Raw genomic sequence first — 22,618 nt, forward strand, 5'->3', positions numbered from 1 at the left:
TCTTAAGGAGAAAGTCTGCCATCTATAACCACCTTGGCCAGTGAGTTGAGGCTGACCTGAATGATTTGGCTGAAGTGGTGCCTTTGATAACTTCAGTGAAATTCATGGGGAAATTGCTAATCGGATGACTCTTATCAAAGGGAAAACTACTTACAGGACACAATAAAAAACAGTTCAGATAATGTTCCAGGTGGCTTCCTCAAATAAATGAGTACCCTCACCTTAGAGAAATCCCAATAGAGTACTATATTATCTGCTGCTGGTGTCTACTTAAACATATAAAGATCTCTTATAGCAAACCCTAATGTGCAACTCATGTGTCTTCAGGAGGAAGGTAACCTCCACTAAAGAAATATACTTCAGGAAATGCATATGATGTCCTTGGTCAGGTGGAGGAAGAGGGGAGGGAAGGGTTCATTACAATTGCTGGATGGACAGACATCAGTGGGGCTTCCAAAATGATTCCTTGCCAGCTTGTAGTCCCAAGAGTTCTTAATTCAAAAAGAACTAATCAAAAAAAGCAAACAATAATTTGGACTTCATCAAAATTAAAAATTTATGTTCATTAACAATTAGGAAATAAATAAGCAAACTACAAATAGGGAACAAATTCCAGTACAGAGATCTGAAGAGTTTATATAAACACGTAGGATATGTAAAGAGCTCAGAGAATTAAAAACAAACAAACAAAACAAAACTCTTACAAAGCAAAAATATGAGCCCAACAAAAATATTCAATTAAAAATGGGAAAAAGGGTTGTGCATACAATTCATATAAGAAAATATATAAATGGCCCATAGACACAAGAAGTGCTCAACATTTTTAGTGCACGGGTAAATGCAAATTGAAAGGAGATACCAGTCTGTACCCACTAGATTGGCTTAAGGCCATTATTACATGTGGACAAGGTGACACAACCCGAATGCTCATACTTTGCTGGTTGGATATAAACACGTACAAGCACTTTGGAAAGCTGTTTGGCAGTTTGTTACTAAATGATACACTTACTGTATGACTTACCCATTTCACTACCAGGTATTTTTTCAAGAAAAATGAGACTGCACATCGATACACATTCACAAAAATGTACATATCAGCCTTATTTATTGTGTCCCAAACTGGAAACAACCTAAATGCTCATAATTTTGAAAACGGTTAAACAAAATATGGTGTATCCACACAACAATACTATTCAGCAATAAGAAGGAATGAACCACTGATATATGCAACAACATTATTTTGAGTGAAAGAAGCCTAAAATAAAAAGAGTATATGATGTATTACTTGATTACATGAAGTCCAATAACATGCAAAACCAATCTCGGTGATACATACCAGAAACAGGTTGTATCTCTGGGTAGGGGGTGGATTGTCTGAAAAAGGAAGGGCACAGATAACCTTCTATGGTAATAGAAATATTTAATATCTTGTTTTGAGTAGTAGTTACAGTGGAATACAATAAATACTCTTTGAACTACACATGTAAGGCTTATTGATTTTATTTTATATAAATCATATGTCAATAAAAAATTGGAACACAGAACAACCCATCAGATAAAGTAAAAAAAAAAAGAAAGAAAGAAAGAAAAAAGGGTGCAGGGGATCAATTTGCCTATAAGAATTTTAAACTAAATAGTATAATTGAATCATGATTATTGAGAGATTATGGAGTCATATGCAAAAGGTTAGAATTGAATATAGTGGAAACCTAGAAACCAAATTTGGTCGTAGATCAGAATGACTAGAAGAACTTTTTAATCATCATAATACCTGACTCCCATCCCAGACCTCCAGAATCAGAATTTTTGCAAGGTAGACGCCAGCAATATACATATTTTAACATTTCTCAGGTGATTCTGATACAGCCAGCTTTGTTCCCCCATGAAGCATTTGGGAACAAGAAATTTCAGCAGCTCTCTTCTTCAATGTCTTTGATTGGTAGCATTGTTTCCCCTGCCAGAATACTCTGAGGGAGAAAGAACTTGTAATATTTTGAAGGAGCCTATTTCACAATGGACAGTTCTAGTTGTTAGAAAGTTTTTCTTTAAATGAAAGTTAAAACACTTATATTGGCCAAAATATACATTTTCTGGGATAATATAAAATAAGTAATCCTTTTACTTATAATCATTTATTAGTAAGTAAAGAAAATGATTATGTCCCTGAACACTCCTTAGTCTTCTACTGCCTTTGTACTAAGAGCTCTTTCCCATTTCCAACATGATAGGCTTTTCAGATATTCTTCCTCTCCAAACGTCTTTATCCCTTTCTATTCTAGTTTGTGTTGTTTTTTTTAATATCTCTGTATATGATCAGACACATTTACTAATTACATAATATGACATGGCATCTTATTGCCTTAGAGAGAAATGAGACCTTCACAATTTTTAGCAAAATTAAAATATGTGTACCTTGTTGTGTTCTTTTCATAATTTCTGAGTTAAAAAATATGTTAAATCTTTATTGCATCAGTCGTTATGTTTTGCTGCTCTTCTAATTTTGCATAGTTCTCAATTTGCTTTGCTTTTAACAAATCTCTGAGGGGAAGTTTGGTCAAGTAAGTGGAATATGATATCCAAGAAGGCTTATTAAAAGCAATTGGCAGTAGTCTAGGGAGGCTCACTGTTAGAGAAGTCTAAGCAAAGAATTAGCTGAATGTACTAGTGAATGGCTAGATTCCAGAATCCAGGAAATAAAAACATAAAGAAACCAGAAAGCTATAGGAGTAAATGGTTCTTAAAATAGAATAAAAACAGATTGCTTTAGTGGAAGACCTCTTTTCTGAGAGTATTTGTGACAGAAAAGTTGAATTTCAAGGCCGGAAGGACTGAAAGAACTGATTTATTGGAGTGACATAAGAAGTAAGGTTGAAATGCTCTTCATCAAATGAACTACGTGGGTTCCTTAATTTCCTTTGCCTGAAACAATACTGGTCCCACAGCATGATATTGGGATGGATCTATTGATTGATCTATTAGATGGATGCAGTTATGGAGACTGAAGGGACAGTATGATGACAGAGATCTAAGCAGCTTGCTATGGTAATGACATACAGATAAGAACTTAATGAATGTAGTAAGGTACCCTCTTACATATCCTCCTCTCTACTTCAAGTACTGGCTTCATTCTTAGGCAAGGTAGGTGGCACTGGTGACTCAATGCATGTCCTTACAGATATACTAAAGAAAGACCCTTCCCATTCTTTGTCCTCATAGCAAATACCATCTATACGGATGTATATCTGCATATCAAATTTCAGGCCTTGTTCGGACCCTGTGCTAATCCTTGAACCAAATACGTTGGTCAGGGATATGGCGTGCTCTCCGTCACCAGCCTGAATTATGTGATAACCCTCTGAGTGAAGGTTAGGCGTATGTGGACACATGTGTCTCCCTTTCCAATTTGAAGGAAACTTTACTCAGAAGAAAAACAATATTTAAATTAATTTATCTTAAATTTTAATTTAATATTAAATTACATTGCATATTTAACGTTAAATATTTAAAATTATAAATGTCTGTCTTTATAATTCAACCTTTAAGATTGCTTTAGAAATATATACTTTTTAAGTTTATTTTGATTTTTTTATTAGTTTCAGGTGTACAAAGCAATGTAATAGACATTTACACCTCTCACAAAGTGACAACCCCAAGTTTAGTTTGAATTTGTTTCTGTTTATTATGGTTAGCTTAAACTTTTTTTATGTTCTTAGCCTTACTGATATTTTTCTTATAGTTATGTTACCTGGAGCAACTTTTAGAATAACAACACAAGATTTTCTTTGTTTGTTTGTTTTTTTTTTGTTTGTTTTTTTTTTTTTTTTTTATTTACCCTAGAAAGAGACATTAGAAGAAAATTAAGGAAAAGAGATGGGACTTTTGACGAGTTAATAAAGTCTTGATAATGAAAATGTGCATTGCTGAGAAATGTGCAGCTTACATACTGCTTTAATATGTCACATATTTTCTTTTATCAGACAACCCAGTAATTAGGTTAAATAATTTTCCTTTTGCTTTGATAAGGTGTGGTTAGTTGCTGCTTATCCTATGCTTCCATTGCTTTATTATTTTATTTGCATTAATCACATTAAAACATAATTACCTGCTCAAGTTGTTATCCCCGCCATTAAACTAGACTTTCCTCAAGGATAGCAACTGTGACTTCTCTTTTATCACCAAATTGTGAGGTATTTATCAAAAGACCTTATACGTATTAAAATTATTCAATACCCTTATTCTTGCAAGTGACAAAAGCTCATTTCAAACTAAATAAGCACCATTTTTTTTTCTTTTCAATAGACTTGTGTAGTTGGGAAGTCAAAGGAAGAGCCAGTTTTCTTGTTGCACTTCACGTATGGCGTTCATTCTCTTTCTCGCTAGACTAGAGGTGTCAAAACTGCAGCTCGTGGGCCAACTGCAGTCTACAATCCATTGTTAATTGGCCCGCAGCAAATTCCAAAAATATATTTAGTTTACTTAAATAAACCAGGTGAGGCAATACGTACTTCACCTCCAGTGAGTGGCCCGGCTGTTTGTGTATTTTACCGCACATGGCCCTTGGTAAAAAATGTTGAAAAAAGTTTGGACACTCCTGCTAGACACTCTGGCTCCTGCAGTCCCAAAACTGCATAATTACAACTCATGATATAAAAGAGAGATCATTTCTTTTTTATTATCCATATATAAAATTTCAATCCCTGTTTGAGACCTGTGACTATCCGTGAACTAATTACTTAAGCCAAGGGCAGGGAGAGCTCAAATTGACCATCCTGGGATACATGACCATCCAATAGTAGAATGTAGAACACAGTAGCATGTGGGACAGGAGGACTGGGTCCAGGTTTGTTTCTTAAATGAAAAGGAGGTCGTGCTATCTGAAGAAAGGAGAAGAAATACTGAGAGGGTAAAAATAACAGACACCAACTATGAAATTGAATCCAAGTTCACAGGGCTGTATGGATAGCAAAGTAAGGATCCAAAGCTGGTTTTCGGACAACGATATAGTGTGTTTTTCCCCTAGATAAAATGTTGTTTCAAAAAAGAAAGATGCAATATTCATTAGTGGCTTTTCATGTCAAATTACCCTGAAAACCAAAACAATGACTTTTGACTCCATACATGCAAGGACAATTCCTGGATGCATTCTGTTCTGTGCCACCTAAATCCCCCTTCAAAACTGAAGCACTTATTCACCCAGCAGCTGAGTGTGCTGGCAGCTGACTGCCCTCCCCAGGAATCGCCCTCAGCTGAGGAAAGCTACCAAACCACAGTCCATGCAGCATTATAAAGGCCCTCCTTCCACCAGCCCTAACTTTGGATAATTCTGAAAACCATCCCTCTTCAGAAGTCTGCACAACTCTCCCTCGGTGACTCTTGCTGGCTCTCTCCTTGTTGTGTAAGTGTTATTCCTAACAGCAGTCCCTCGGAAACTTCCTGTTCTGTCTGAATCTCAAAGTCGTCTTGCTTCCCTGGGAACCCAGTCTTTCGCAGCTTAGTAGGCTTTTCTTGGGCCTGAAGGACAATTAGAGTGAGAATAAATGGTAACTGAATACAGGTAAAAGTTATTAGGGAAGGTATTTATAGGTTTATGTTTCTTACTATTTTTATTTAAAGTGTTCCTCTATTGTTTTTTTCACTAGATAGTCCTGTATTTATTTTCTCTGATTAAATTTATTAGGGCAATGTCGGGACAATGCCCCAGAGCACAGTTTCCAGGCTCTCGGCGTTCACGTGAAAAGGTGCTGGCTCAGGAAGTAAAAGGCCATCAACTGTGATTGGATGGCCATCAGCTGTGGCTAGTTGGCCGTCAGCTGTAACCCATAAGCCATTGGCCACTAATATAACTGCTGTGGCTACGCTAGCAGAAAAAATGGGGGCTAGCAAGAAGATGGTGGCTGAGCTAGCAAGCGCAGATTGCAGTTAACACAGCGGATTGCAGTTAGCCAGGGGAATCGGTCAGTTGGCAGAAAAGTGGACAGCAGGTCGCACGTCGTGTGAATCCAGCCTCCAGTGAGACTATAGTGGTGTGACTCCCCTACCTATGGCTCCGTGGGTGTTCCTTTTTGGCCTTACCATCTCCTGTGTTCTTATGTGGAGAGCGGGAGCAGAGACCCCACCTGTCACCCCGCACAACAGGTAATACTGGCTAATAACATTATATAAGCTTCAGGTGTACAGTTCCAGCTTCAAAGCCAGCAATGTCGCCTCCCTCTGAAGTTTTCCAATAGTCAGTTCATTCTTCAGTCGTCAGATCTCCCTTTGACTCCCCTCTTCTGCTTCCCTCTTCCAATTTAAGGAGCCTGTGATTACACTAGACAGATCCAAATAACACAAGATCTCTCCCCATCTTAATGTCAGATGATTAACAGCCTATTGCCATCTGGAACATGGATTTCTCTTTGCCATATAACAACATATTCGCAGATTCCAGGGATTAGGATTTGGGCATTTTTAGAAGGTCATTGCTCTGCCTACCACAGTTCCTTTACAGTTCCCAGGAAAAAAAGTCTTTTTGATTTTTCCCCTAATTTTATGTTTAACAGTTAATGAGCCTTCTACCACTTGCTGTTATGTAATTATCTGGTCAGTAGAATTGGTTACCACTGGGAACTACTGAACTGAAACTACTATTTAACTTTCTGCTATCAGTAAATAGTACTTAGTCATACCCACAGGCCTGGAAGCTTCTTACGGTCAGGAGATGTGTCTTGTCCTTTTATTTCTGTAATCTTTATTTTCATTTCCTGTTAACTAATATGCATACAGATGTAGCTAAATAATTGTGCTGGTTGATTATGTTCATGAATTAACAACACCAAAGACCTATTCTGTTTTCATGACTTCCACAGAGCAGCTGATAAACATCATGATTCCGATTCTTCTCATGTCAAACTTACCAATTGCCACATATCATGGGTGTTTGGTGGAGGTCAAACAAGCAAAGCTATTATTATTTAACTCCTGCATTCCAAGAGTCTGAAACATTATGCTTGCTATTGTGGGTAGCTAACCATCAGTAAATTTTAGGCGATTCTCTCCTATTGTTAGGGAGAGGTCACTCCTAACTAATCATGTACTATGATTTCTAACCATAGCAATACCATGTGTTAGACCCTACACTGGATTTTGTGCATGCACGCACACACACTAATCTAATCTTAGAAGACATCTATGAAATAAATGTGGTGTTTTTTTTTCATTTACAGATTAGAAAAATTTTCAAAAGTTTTACAACCTCATATATCTAGGCAATGATAACCAGAACTCTGGAATAAGGAAGCAGAAGGATACCAGAAATTGTAGCAACCATTTATCACATCACTTTTCTGGCCAAATAACCATGTATATATAATTTACCTTCTGTTCAAAAATAAAAGCTAAAAAACATTAGACTGTTTTAAGTCAAGGGGACATCATTTACAATCTCAATCTGAATCATACAATCTAACCAGTCCCTCTCAGACTTAGAAGACTTAGACTGCTTTTCATTCTGCACACATAGCCTGTCATCCACTTAGACCCTCTACTGAAAACTTTCAGTAGATTAAAACTATACTTAGAAACAAAACCTCTTTCCATGTCTCAACAGAATCCAAGACATCGGTCCCCCCTCTCCCGCAGTTTTACCTACTCTGCTCTCCTCACTAACTGGGCTATACCTGCACTGGAAACCTCTAAGTACTTCACATACAAGCTCTCTGCTGCCTTGGGGCAGTTTTTCATGCTGTTGTCTTCACTTCTTATCTCTTTGCCTGGGTAGTGTCCTCAGTCCTTTAGATTAGTTGAAATACCAGTTTTCCAGGGAAAATTTGCTTGAGTATAGATCTCCCTCTCTACCCTGTCATTATCTTCGAGAGCCCCCTTACTGTTTCCTACCAAGCAATTAATGTTATTTGTATATATTAGTGTGTTCACTTGTCTATTATCTGTCTTAATTTGGAGAAAGAGGTTCACTTTTCTATGCATTTTTCTTGCACTCAGCATTGTGTTCCATATTCAATAGGTATTTTTTGAAACATTTTCCCCCTCAAAATTAAGATATGAAATTGCATGGGTAGATTATTTATGTGAACAGAACATTTCTTAGAACATAAATGATCTGGAACCTTGTACTTTGGTCACTCTGTTTTCTGCGCATTTTTATTTCAATGAATTTTGGGTTCTGTTTGTCTTATATTTAAATTCACATTTCAAATGATTCAAACTAAAGAAACAGAAACTTAACATTCAAAATCAAAGATCTGCTGGACATGTATTTTAAAGGCATATTAGTTCTGGGATGGGATCCAGGCTCCTGTGTTTTTAATAAGATTTCTAAGTGATTTTGATTCACACCAAAGTTTGAGAATGACTGCTTCAATGTGTGTACATAGTCCTGATACATGTCTACTTGTGTCTGCCAAGTTGCATTAGATTGAATCCTTTATTTAATCCATGCCTGAGTATCTTATAACTTTAGGTACTTTCTGACTTGCATATTTAATGAGTATCTAATACCCTTATTATTCTAGCTCTTTTATCTCTTGTTCTGCTCTAGATGAGGCTCTCTTCTTTTAAGCTGCTATGATGCTGACATCTGGGTTGACAATATAATTAGAAATAAGGAATATAGGGTAGAATTTATACAGTTATATGTTCTGAAGAGTTTAAGAGTCATCAGATAACAGAATATATAATAATTACAATAATTGTTTTAAAACAAACTAATTATAAGAAGAAAGCAAAGTTTTACCTATTGATTTGTAAACTTGCAAACATCAACTTTTGTTATGAGCAAATGTCAGTTTCCAAATTTGTGACTGATTGTTTTCTTTTTTATGGGTCTATATATTGCTTTTAATTGTTAATATCTTAAAAAATACATGAACTAATTATTGTCCTCGAGAGGCAAATTTTATGTGCATGCATTCAAGCACAATAAGGAATGTGGAGATATAGTCCATTCATAATAAGCAACATACAATCCCATTTACTGCTTATCCTTCACCAGCTTTTATTTCTTCTTTAAACATTTTATATAAAGGACATATACAGAAAAACATATATAATTTATTATATAGTAAAAGCAAATCTGCTATATTAAGATAATGATTTTCCAGGTACATCTTCCAATTATATTTATAAATGTTCAAATCCCTTCTATAAACAGCAATGTGGTACTTGGAAGAAATATTTGTATTATGTTGGTGCACAAGTAATTGTGGTTTTTGCAATTATTTTTAACCCATTAAACCGTAATTACCTTTGCACCAACCTAGTAACAATTCAGACACTTATTGTTACTTAAATAGATATCAAGGTACAAATTTGTAAACACTTTAGTTAGACCGGATGTTACCCCCTTATTTAAATGTGCAATGGCCACAATTTTTATTTGATAATCTTTCAGAAATTGCTTATTTTGGAATGGGTGAATATTTTATTAAAATTTGTATTACATACAAAGTACATTTCCCATACTCCTGAAAAGAAAACTGTCTCCTACCAAGTTTGCCAGACTTGAGCTAAGGACGTAGTATTTGTAAAGTAGACAAAACTATAGCTATTTTATTTGTGGTCTCAGTGACCTGAAACCCTCTGAAGAAAACCTCTCAAAACCCTCTTCATGTAGCGTGTAAATGTCAAGTCTGGTGATATTGTTGCTTTATTTTAACAAATGTCAGTAATCTTGATTCAGATTCAACTTCCATTAATGATGTTCATGTTGTACTTGAGGTTACTATCACTTCTTTTATGCTGAGGAAACTAAGGAATGTACTTTCCTTATCTAACTTTTGCTTTAAGGAAGTGAGAATCCAGTCCTAAAAGCTTTCCATAGGTGTGATAATTTAGAACGCTCAGTGGAGAGAAAGCAATTTACTTTAACAACAATAATTTCTACATTTTTTTATGTAACCACATTAAATTGTACTAAACCTTAAACATATTTGAGAGTTCCACCAGCTACTCAATTAGTAGTTTTAGACAGCCTACGATATTGAATGATAAACTATTCTGATATAAGTGAAATAGCTTTTATCTCCCTTCTGTGCTCTAATTCACACTTTGATGGGCTTTTGATGTCCTTAGATATCCGTGGAATACAGGAGTTTTTGGACAAAGTGTCTCAGCAAGGGATGGATGTTGCACTGCAGAAGGTAGAAAACAACATCAATAAAATGATCACTACTCTCTTTGATACCATGCGAATAGAGGAATTGAATCGCTATCGAGACACTCTTAGGCGAGCCATCCTCGTTATGAATCCTGCCACAGCCAAATCCTTCATTACTGAGGTAAGTAAAACTTGTCAAGGTGTGGGGTAAGTGTAAAAATTAAATGTGTTGGAATAGATCCCACAGAAGAGTTGAAAATTAAGAGCAGTGAGAAGGAATTAACCACACAACTCTCATTAGCACTAATGGAGGTAACACAGTGAATTCCTGGCTTGTCGCATTTACCCTGTACTGTCCAGTTGATTGCTAAGAACATTTGCATTTATATATATACATACGTATGTATATACGTATATACATATATACGTATGTATACACAGGCCAGACACAGGCAAGGAAATTAGATCTAGTAAAGGAAACCAAGAAAAGCCTAAGATAGCTTGTAGGGAAAAGCAAAGTAGAAAAAAGTAAAAAGGCTTCTACATACGTATATATGTATATGTGTGTGTGTGTGTGTATATACGTATGTATACATACATATATACGTATATATATTTAGGCACATAGCCAGGCTGATTTTAAAAATCTTATGGGGGTTTAATAGTGCTGTTGACCCAAATGAATCGAACAAGTTCAAGAATGAATTTGAAAGTACACAGTTCCCTAACTAATCCTTAATCTTTTTATGCAAGTTAAAATTTTACTTCTGAGAAAAGATTTACTTGAATCAGGGTATTGTTGCCTGTACATGATGACTTTTACAAAGACATATAGCAAATTTACTTCTGCTGTGTGAACTCTGCACTCAGACAAATAATTAAAACTGAAATTCTGCAAAGTGATGACCACTGCACATTTTATGATGCTGCATCCTCAGATTTTTAATTGCATGTGTTCATTTGGCTAGAAGCTCTGAAACTTTGTAAAAATACAAGGAAGGGTGTAATGATTGGTGTAATGTCTCTACATTCTAAAATGCTTGCTATTGCCTTGCAAAGGGTTATTGTCAAGTTGTTTTTGTCTTACTTCAAGTTTTTAATTTTGCATAGTGCTAGAACTGGTCATACCATAACATGCTTTAGCATGCGTTTTATTATTTGTGTTTTTAATTTTGATGACTTTTTTTTGACTAGTCCTTTGTTTCCACTTCTCTACTATGCTTTCTTTAGATTTCAAAGTACTTCTTTAAAGACTCCAAATTAAGAATGTGTTAGAAGTTCTATGACACTCTATAAATAATTGGTATCCAGGAACTGAAACAGAATATAAATCACTAAGAAGAATAAAACTTTTGGGAAAATATCAATAATACTATTTTTTTTTAATTTTAATACAGAACTTTGTTATGCATTTAAGGACAAATATAGAATTTTTACCTTTTCTAGTCTAGCAACTGACAAAGAGAGTCTCTTAGAACAAACTAGATTTTTCTGCAATAGAAAGAATATTTCCAATTTTACACTAGTTGGTGCTTTCCTTTAAGAAACAAAATCTGCTAAAAGATTGAAGGGAAATACACAAAGACATGTAATATAAATTGCAATCTTAAAATTATAATAAATGAAGTTGAAAATTCTGTGACCATTTCTGGCTGAGGAGAAAGCACATTTCACGTTGACTTAGTGTCATGGGTAGAAATTCACAAAAGAGATGTGATATGTAACAGATAAATACAAGTCTGTGTCAGTCACTTTCTGGTCATGTGGTGTTGGCAAATTGAGTAAAATTGCAGAGCCTCCATTTTGTCATTAGTAAAATAGGAACAATATATTGATTTCAACATATTAAATTTGTAATGTAAATTAATGAGGTATCCTATAGTATGTCCTAAAGGGCCTTTTATTAAGGCAGAGAGGCGAGTATATAGAGGAGAGGAAACATAGGAAGAGCAGGTCGGGGAAGAAGGTAATGACATCTGTGTCAGACATGTTGCGAATGTGCCATTTAAATCACACATTGTGTTATACTCAGTAAACATTTGAATAAATGATTTGAATGCTCAGGAGAGCTCAGATCTTAAGAAAGATGAAACAGTAGGTCAAGTAAGGGAAAGGACAGAATTGAAGACCGGACACAAGCAAGGAAATTAGATCTCGTAAAGGAAACCAAGAAAAGCCTAAGATAGCTTGTAGGGAAAAGCAAAGTAGAAAAAAGTAAAAAGGCCTCTACAAAGCAAAGGTTGTATATACCAACATGATATTCTTGAAAAATTGTCAAATAAAATAATGGATGAAATGTACCCAATTGAAAAATCTGCAACTCTAGTTATTTAGCAATAGCAAGCTCATTTGTGAGTGAGAAATGAGGATAGATTTCTGTGTTGAGTGGTGAGAGTGTGATGACAAAAAGTAAACAGTGAATATTGACCAAAAAGTTGGATTAAAATTGCCAGGCAGAGCTGAGGTAATAGAAAAGCCTGTAGATGAGAGATTGTTTGGCACTGAGATCCCTTTAAAACCTTGCATATGGAAGTAATCTCTGAAGGGGAACTTATAATGAATATAGTAGAAAAAGCTATAAATGAAATCTCAGAGAAGCTCTACTGTTATAATTTTGCAAAGTGTGAAAAACTATGCAGGCAAGTGACAAAAGAGAGTCTAAAAGGTAGGGGGAGAACACAGATAGTCGTATGTCATGGGTCCTAAGTATTTTTTTCTAAGTATCTAGAAAAAAGGGTAGCTATTGGAGTTAAACATTTCTGAGATGGAAACTCAAAAAAAGATATTTGTATTGAGGAGCCAAATAATTTCTAAGAATGGCAGAAAATGGAGCAAGATTGCAAAGGTTCATGGAAGGAATCAATAGAAGTGAGCATGTTGACTACTAGAGAAGTTTGGTGATGAAAGTAAAATTATGGATAAAAATGTTTTTTTTTAAAGTTGATGGATATCAAAAAAAGGAAAATCTGTTTCATTTTTGGGATAGAAACTAAAGCCATTTTACACAGGTCTTAGGAAAGCAACCAGTGCAAAAGGAGAGACTGTAGATCAGAGAAGGAATCACTGATGAGATAAGATCCCAGAATGTTAGACCTCATGAAGCTCTATCAGGGAAGTGATACCCATGACCAGTAATGTAGAATTGCTGTTTCAAGGTAGGTAAAATCAGTTCAGACTTTGTTAAAAGAATTTTTTGAACCATCTTTGTATTATTGATAATCAGTTTTAACCAGTATAATCTTGACCTGTATTCTAACCATGGCCCCTTATCTTTGACTCTGAACTTTGATATTTATAATAATCTACTTCTTCCATCTTTGTTCCCAAACATAAAACATCTCTGTTTGTGATTTTTCTGAGAGACATAATCTCCTCCCTCTACCCAGCCACTATGTTTTCTCCCTACTCACTTGTCTTTCACAATCAGTGATTTTTTTATTTTTTTTTTGTCTCCAAACTGCAGCCTGAGTTTATTCTCCAGTCTCAGGCAGTGATGTAGGAATGACAGAAAGAATGTGAACCCACTCACCTTCCCCACCCTAAGCTGGCTACACTGTTCTCTGACCTCTGTAGTGGTCCCTGTTCCTCCCTTAGCTGTTTTCAGACTCCTCCCAGGCATTCTAGGAGCATTTCCCTACTTAATGGATGGTTGACCCCTTTAATTAGTACTAGAAGCTGATCGTTCAAAAAGCAAACAGTATGGAATTCAAAAGCTGGTATCACCGAAAGTCTGTAGGCACAAAGAATACTTACTGATCACTTAGTTTAGTGGAGAAGACAGGCATGTAACTAATTAACAAAATGTGAAAGAAAAATGTCGTAATCGTGATGAGTAAACGGTACTCTAGAATCTCGTAGGAGAGCTGACAGATTCTGCAGGGAGCAAGGATTGAGTCAGGAAAAATTTCACAGAGAAATTGCTTTACCAGAATCTTACAAAATAAATAAGAATTCATTAGGCAAACAACAATTCAGTATGTGGGAAGGTGTGTGGGGGGCGGCAAGAGTAAAAACAAATACAATTGAGGGTTTTATAATGAAAACTAGGAATCCCTAGGTCCTTTCTTTCTACTTCCAGTTATTCTTCTCAGAAGGAATTACTTATTTTTAATTTGTAAAATTTATTTTTTATTGCTTTTGGAATACTTTATGCATTCTCATGATTCAAGATTTGAAATGTTTGAAAGAATAACCTTCTGCCACTGTTGCTCAATCACCTGATTTTCTTTTCAAAAGGCAAACAATGTGTCTGTGTGGAATGCCAGGTTTATACATACACATGTACCAGGTGTGACAACAATTAAGTTTGCGAACTTTGTTGCAACAATGTTGCTAACCTTTTTTGATATCAGAGGGATTATTCATCTAGAATTTGTACCAACTGGACAAACAGTTAACCAATTTGCTATTTGGAAGTGCTGAAAAGCAAAATGAAAATGTTAGACTACCTGAACTTTTTGCCAACAATCCATGGCTCTTACATCACAACAATGCACCAGGTCACAGGACTCTGTCTGTGAGGGAGTTTTTGACAGTAAACGAATACCTGCATTAGAACTCCCTCCCTACTGAACTGATCTGGCCCCCAATGACTTCTTTCTTTACCCAAAGATAAAGGAAATATTGAAAGGAAGAAATTTTGATGACAGGATATCAAGGGTAATACGCCAACAGCTCTGACGGCCATTCCTGAAAAAGAGGTCCAAAGTTGCTTTGAAGGGTGGGCTAGGTGCTGGCATCGGTGCACAGCTTCCCAAGGGGAGTACTTCGAAGGTGATTGTAGTGATATTCAGCAGTGAGGTATGTAGCGCTTTTTCTAGGGTGAATTTGCAAACTTAATTGTCGACCTCGTGTGTGTGTGTATGTGTGTGTGTGTGTGTGTGTGTGTACATACATACACACATATATATTAAGTAAAGTGTTTTTCAATAGAAACACAAAACCAGAGGCTTACAAGAACTAAACCCTGTATTTCCCCTAGGAACAATGATTCAGTATTTACTAATTCAATGCTCACAAGAAATTTATAGAACATAACTACTGAGAATGATAAGAATCAACTGTACCCATACTTTCCATCTCCCTGTCTTGTTCCTGCCCTCCATTTGGCTTGGTGTTTCTAAGTATCAAAAAATGTCTAGGGCTCAGCAGGATAGAGGGCAGTCTGCTGCTGCCCCTTATGGTGATAACTGGTCTATGGCTCCTCCTGCCCTGCTTCATCAGATATCACTACTTCACCTGCTTTTCTTTTTTCAGTAATTTATTTAAGAACACTTTTCTAATGGCCTTTTACCTTTTTTCCTCATGGTTAGTTATATACCTATCCTATTCCTTATATTTTGTTGGAGTTCTGGGAGTGATCCCCTTTAAACTTCTTGAGTTGAAAGTTCTAGAATGGTCATTCAGATTTTTAAAGGTCAAAACTAAACAAACAAGGTACTTTTAAGAACAATAGTTACAATTTTTAGGAAATAGCATATTGAATTATGACATTTAAATTTGGAAAGTATGACATGTAACTTTTTGTCCATATTCCAAATTTACAATTGTAAATATCAAAGGCCCCCTAGATTTAAACAATATTGCTCTCTATCTTCCTGTAGTAATTTTCAACTTCTTTGCAGCTGTGATGATAGTGGATGGTAAGGGGCACACTGTTTGAAATTGGTAAAGTTGTCAGCAGGTCAAAGGGGTACATCATTGCCGGGTCCTAGGAGAAGTATTTGTAGAAATGATTTACCTTAGATTATATGATGGATAGAAATGCAAGTGAAGTTAGAAAGAAACTGATGGATTGCGATAATAGGAAAGAGAGGAAGCAAAGGTTTTGATGAGGGCAGAAGCAGTCAGGTTCAGTTTGCACCTAAGAGAGGAAGAGGTGGAGGTAGAAAATTCTGGTCTAAAAGGGGGATTAGTGGAACTCCCACCTTTACGGTTTTCTATACTTTATACGTTCACATGGAAAGTTGTTGAAATATTCAAGGGCTGTATTAACTAAAAAAATCAAAAGTTTCAGTTTTAAAAGAGAAATTGCTCACTTAGCATTGTCATTTAATTTTCAAGGAGAAAATTCACATATCAATTCACTTTGCATCTTTTTTTTCCTGTCCCTGGAGCAATTTTATGGCATTGAGTTAATTATGCTCCCTTTGAAGTCTTAGAAATTTAATACATTACATGTCTACGGTTGGTGCTCCACCTCTCATTCAAGAGTTTCAAAGCTTTAAGAAAAATACGGCAGTTATGTGCAGCTGAGTAAATCAACCTGCAGAGATATTGGTGGAAATTTGTTAACATTGTGCATGTGTGTCATTGAAATGAATATGGTAAAACAAGAGTGCTCACAAGATCTGATTTCAATATGCATCGGGATGACATTTTGAAAAACAGTATTTGTTTTTTAATATATATAGGAAAAATATTGCATTGGATGCTACATAAGTTATACCATTTCCGGAAAGGATACAGAAATCCTATATAAATTAGAACATTTTGGACACGGCTTTTAGTTTTCAGGTTTGAAATAAGAAAATCAATTATTTGGAAACAGGAAGTTTTATTACTTATATGGTAATGAATATCATTTTCTATTTGCACTTTTTCAAGTTTTCAGAAGGGAACCCTACGGTTACAAGAAATTATTTTATTCTGAAATAAGAAAAGGGTTTTAGACCTCCTTAAACATACTTTATAAAATAGTTTTTATTCCGTTGTACCATATTCTAAAGAACTTCAATCTTGTCAAACAACAGAAATGCAAAGTTACTTACTTCAAATATGTAAGCAGTTTGACAGAAATAAGTCTTTAGGAAAGAAGTGAATGTATCCTGTTTCAATGGATAAAGAAAGGCTCCTTGTGATCAAAAGGGTACTATGAATATTCAAAATACTGTTCTAGTAATTTAATAGATATTTAAATGAGTCATTTTTTACCAAAAATAAATTATTTGGAGACATTATGCAATGCACTGTTTTTATATGAGGCTACTGTAGAGGTACTTTAAAAAGAAACATATGACAGTAATTTTTTTTCCAAAAATGTATCCATTGCATGAAAGTCTCTCTAATAATACTGTGTTCATAGATGACTGCTATGCCTTTTTAAAGTAAACTTTTTAAAAAATATATAATGTATATATATATATGAATAGTGCATATAAGTGTACAACCAAACTAATTTCCATACAGTCAGCGTCCAGATTAACAAACAACAAAACTAGCACTCCCAGGTTCCCCTTCCATGCAGCACCCAGTTATAACCCCTCAGAGGTAGCCATTATCCTGACTTCTAATGCAGTATGCTGGTTGTGATTGATTGTAAACTGTATATGAACAGAATCATACTCTATGCACTGTTTTGTCTGTCCTCTTTTGCTCAACATTATGCTTGTTAGATTCATCCATGTTAAAATATGTAGCAAAAGTTCATTCATTTTGAGTGCTTCAAAATATTTCATTAGGTGATAAGCTACAGTTTATAAGGTTTATGTTGATGATTTCTTTTTCCAGTTTTGCCTATTATAAACAGTAGTTCTATGTACATTTTTTTTGTCTATGCATGTATTTTTGTTGGATGTGTACCTAGGAATGGAATTGCTAACTCAACAGGCATACATCAGGTATGTCATTTATTTATTAGTATTATTATTATCATTATTATTATTATTAGTTTCAGGTGTACACAACATCGTAATAGACATTTTCATCCCTCACAACATTATAATAGACATTTCATCCCTGTATTGCTCATCTGGCATTGTATATATCTATTACAATTTCATTGACACTATTCCCTATGCTGTACTCCATACCCCATGACTATATATATATATATATATATATATATATATATATATATATATATACATACATATATATATACATATATATAGTATATATATTATATATTGTATATATATTGTATAACATATATATAATATATATACTATATATAGTATATATAGTATATATTGTATATATTGTATATATTGTATAACACATATAATATATATTATATATATATAATTATACTTGACATACAACATTATTCAGCTTCAACTTCAGGTGTACAGTGCAGTGGTCAGGCATCTACACTGTCCAAGAAATGGTCTCCCTAATAAAACATATGCCTATCTGACACCCTACAAAATCTTTACAAACTGTCTTTCATTATATTCCACAAATTGTCTTTCATATCCCTGTGGCAATATTGTAGTTACCAATTTATGCCATCTAATCCCTTCCCCTTCTCCCTCATCCCTATCCCCCTCCCATCTAGCAACCATCAGTTTTTCCTCTATCTCTCTGAGACTGTTTCTGTTTACTTTGCTCATTTATTCGGTTCTTTAGATTCCACATATAAGTGAGGTCATACAGTATTTCTCTTTCTCCGACTGACTTATTTCACTTAACTTAATGTCCTCTGGGTCCATCCATACCTTTACAAATGGTAAGACTTCATTCTTCTGTATAGCCGAGTAATACTCCATTGTATAAATTTACTGCAGTTTCTTAATCCAGTCATCTACTGATGGGCGTTTCGGTTGTTTCCAAGTCTTGGCTATTGTGAATAGCACTGCAGTAAACAAAGGGATGCATATATTTTTTTTCAAATCAGTGTCTTGGATTTCTCTAGATAGATACTTAAGAATGGAGTTGCTGGGTCATAAGTTAGTTCCATTTCCAGTTTTTTGAGATACCTCCATGCTGTTTTCCATAGTGGCTGCACCAATCTGAAATCCCACCAACAGTGCACAAGCATTCCCTTTTCTCCACATCCGCGCTGTTGTTGTTGTTTGTTGATTTATTGATAATAGTCATTCTGACGGGTGAGGTGATATCTCATTGTGGTTTTTATTTGCATTTCTCTAATGATTAGTGAGGTTGAGAGTTTTTTCCTATGTCTGTTTGCCATCTGTAAGTCCTCTTTAGAAAAATGTCTCTTCATACCCTCTGCCCATTTTTAATTTTTGTGTGTGTTGAGTTGAATGAGTGTTTTATAAATTTCGGATATTAACCCCTTATCAGATGTATCGTTGACAAATATCTTCTCCCATTCAGTAGGCTGCCTTTTTGTTTTATTGATGGTTTTCTTTGCTATGAAAAAACTTTGAAGTTTGATGTAATTCCATGTGTTTATTTTGTCTTTTACTTCCCTTTCCCAAGGGGATATATCAGTAAAAATGTTACTCAGGATAATGTCTGCAAATTAATTCCCTATATTTTCTTCTAGGAGTTTTATGGTTTCAGGCCTTACCTTTAAGTCTTTAAAGAGTACGTCATTTATTCATGCTAGCTGATACAGCCAGTCTTCCAAAATATTTATACCAATTTTGACTTCTGTTAGTAGCAAGTGGAAACATTTCAATTTTTCAATATCTCACCACCACTTATTGTCCACATTCTTCATTTTATTTATATTAGTGGGTTATGTATTACATTCGTATTTTTTAATTTTCATTTTCCTGATGGATGATTTTTTTGGTATATTTATTGATTTTTTGAAGTTTTTTTTATGAAGTTAATGTTCAAGTCATGTTATTTTCTCATTTGTAGAAGTTCTACTCATGTACTATATATTAAGGACAAGAGTCCATTGCCAAATGAATATATTTTAAATAATTTCTCCCATTGTTTGCCTTTTCAATCTATAATGATGAATTTGATGAACATAAAATTGTATTTGTAATATAGTCCAAGTTATTAATTTGTTTTCTTTATAGTTAGTACTTTTTGCCTTTTTTAAAAAGGCTTTCTATTCCTAGGTCACGAAGACATACTCTACATTTTTTTCTAGAAGTTTTGTTTTATTATTTATATTTAAATCTGAGGTTTATCTGAAATTGACTATTTTACATGGTGGGTGTTAGAGGAAGAAATACATTTATTTTCCACGTGGTGATTGCTATTAAATATAACAATGGACCAGTGTTCCCGAATGGAAAACCATGTTAAGTTTCCACCATCAGAGCATAAAATGGGACTAAATTGGTGTATTTGAAAGTAAAGGGCTACTATTCCTGTATAGCATCTTGAGTCTATATATTTTTCTCTCTAACATGAAGTGCATGACCTTAGGAGAGAATAAAAGATTAATTGATGGTTTCATTGGAATAAGAATCTTTCTATGAACCCATTATAGCAAAAGTTAATGGTGCTGGATTCTATAATAAAGTGCGTAACTCTTCGCAAGGGCCCAGTAGTCATGGGTCATCAAGTAGCAGTTAACAGCCACAGTCCTCAAAATTTCAACTGTTTCACGTGGATTTGGATTTTTACAATGGCATGGAATTCTATGAAAAAGTCAATTTTAATTTAACTGGAGTTGGAGGAAATTAAAAAACATTATCTCACAGGCAATGCTTCATTTCAGTTTTAATTGATGTTTTCTTATGTCACAGTTATCAGTTATTATTGAGCTGCTCTCAACTCCGAGTTTTTGCTTTAGCTCAGTATTGTATTGTATTTGAAAGGCAGCTCTGTTACTAGCCAACTCACAGCTTTGGAAATTTTGTTTTATTTTCAAACGAGAAAGTCTCAAATTGATTTTACTTTCCACTTGAGCAAAATCATGTATGACAGCTCTTGCTTCTGTTAGTGAGGCCTGGAAGAGCATCAGACTTTGCTTTTCTTATTGGAGCTTTGTTTAGCTCTCAGAAGATTCCCCTGAAGATGGGAACTCAGCATAGAACTAGATTCCAATGAGTCCAAACTTCGAAATAAGACAGATTCCACTTACCTCTTTCCTGTGACCAGTGATTTGAGGTACTGATATTGTTGGACAGTTTGCTTCTAGGTAACCTAATACACTAAAGGTCATTTAACAATTTTTGTCTTTACAGCATCTGATTTCTAGTTTGTCTTTTCCATTATATTTTTGAATGGGTTTAACATTTTCATTGGATTCTATTTATTAAAACAAAGTTAAACAAGAAAATACCCGAACATAAGTGAGGATTGCACTCTTCTTTAAAATGTAAAATCACAATTGCTTCAACCTTTAAGACTACGGAATAGAAGTCCTTCTCTAATCCATTATTCATTTATCCATTCTGTGAAAGGCAGTATGGAGTGTGTTGTTGTAAATATAATCATTAATTGTATATGGTTCCAGCCCCAAAGGAACATACAGACTAAGAGGGAAAATGTTGTAAATATAAAATGTACAAAATACCAAAGCCACAAAGAATGAAACAGTTAAGTTACTCTCCTCAACTCCCAAAGGGAATTAAAAATAAAGAAAACAAAGTTGCTATCTAAAACTTAATCAAATAAAGTTAGTAGATAAGGTGTTAACCATATTTAGAAGTTAACCAAATTTTCCTTTGTTATGGGGTAATGGAGAAGTCTTGGCTACTTAAAAGTTCTTACCATAACTTTCTTAGTCTTACCAAAGCAAGTCTAGAATATGAATTAATCCAAGAGTGATTAAATTTACATTGGTTTTTCCCTCCATAAGGTGATGTGGACAAAACAAAAACAAAGAGAGTAGTTACAATAGACTTAATGATAAATTTGAAGATTATAATTTGGCAGTGTTTGTCTATTACAGCTTAGAGAACAAAGATGTGAGACCTACAAGGTTAGGACTTGCTAACATACAAAGGTATTTTCTGTTGTATGCCAGGCACTATGGTCTGTGTGAAATAATTTTCAAAATTATTCACCTCCTTGTTTCTGTTCCCACTCTCAACATCACCTTTTGAAGCTTGGAGAATGGTGAGCCCCTGTAATTTAAGCACTAGAAAAATATGTCTGCTGCAAATAAATTAGCACTTTAACTAATATGCCAGTTTCTGATAATTTGTTTAGTACGTAAATGGCAAATACATGCTACAGGTACCATTATTTTCCATTTCTTGACTAAAACGTAGATTTCTGCACTTTGCCCTGCTATTCTATGCTGCCATGGCAAAGGGAAATTAGTTAGCACTGGAGTCTAAATCTATTTGCCAACCTGAGTTAGTTTGATTCGGTCTCCCAGAAGTTAATCAGTTCCTTAAATGCTTACTGACAAAATCAATATTTTATACTTGTTGAGGGCCAGAGTTTAGGGTGTAGCGAGCCCATGAAGCATTGTTGAAAAGTTAGCTGATACCTTTAGGTTGCAAATCTATTCATACTGTTTCTCACTGTAACACAGATAACTAGGAAGAAAATAAACTGTTTAGGAAGAGGAAATTAAGAAGGTTCATTGACTTATCTAGCAAAGCCTATTTTTAATAGAATACACAAAAATGTAGTACAAGAGGATTAAACTTACATGTGTCCACCCATCACTAAAATTATATGATCACAAGGGTCCATTAGTTTAGATACTAATTACTTTAAATATGTATATTGCTTGATGAGGCAGCATTTAAATCAATATTTGAAACATATATTTAGGATTTAAGACAATAAGGTGGAAGGGCATCCTTCCATGAATGAAGGGAAGCAAGAGTGAGATATCGAGCTGGATTCACAGGCTATATAAAGTAGAATTTAGGATGTAGATTCAGAAAGTAAGGTGGTACTAGATTGGTA

At 34.8% G+C, this 22,618-nt stretch overlaps 1 protein-coding gene across 2 annotated transcripts in view; it reads left to right on the plus strand.

Moving 5' to 3' along the window:
• Positions 1-22,618, plus strand: part of GRID2 (glutamate ionotropic receptor delta type subunit 2) — a 1,327,346-nt gene that overhangs the window by 702,602 nt on the left and 602,126 nt on the right. For both annotated transcript variants that reach the window (XM_081037560.1, XM_081037561.1), the window contains one exon: positions 10,069-10,274. In XM_081037560.1, the coding sequence (XP_080893686.1) occupies positions 10,069-10,274 (206 nt within the window). The remainder of the gene's footprint in view (positions 1-10,068; positions 10,275-22,618) is intronic.

The sequence above is a fragment of the Rhinolophus hipposideros genome, assembly GCF_964194185.1.
Source record: "Rhinolophus hipposideros genome assembly, chromosome: 1".
Lineage (NCBI taxonomy): Eukaryota > Metazoa > Chordata > Mammalia > Chiroptera > Rhinolophidae > Rhinolophus > Rhinolophus hipposideros.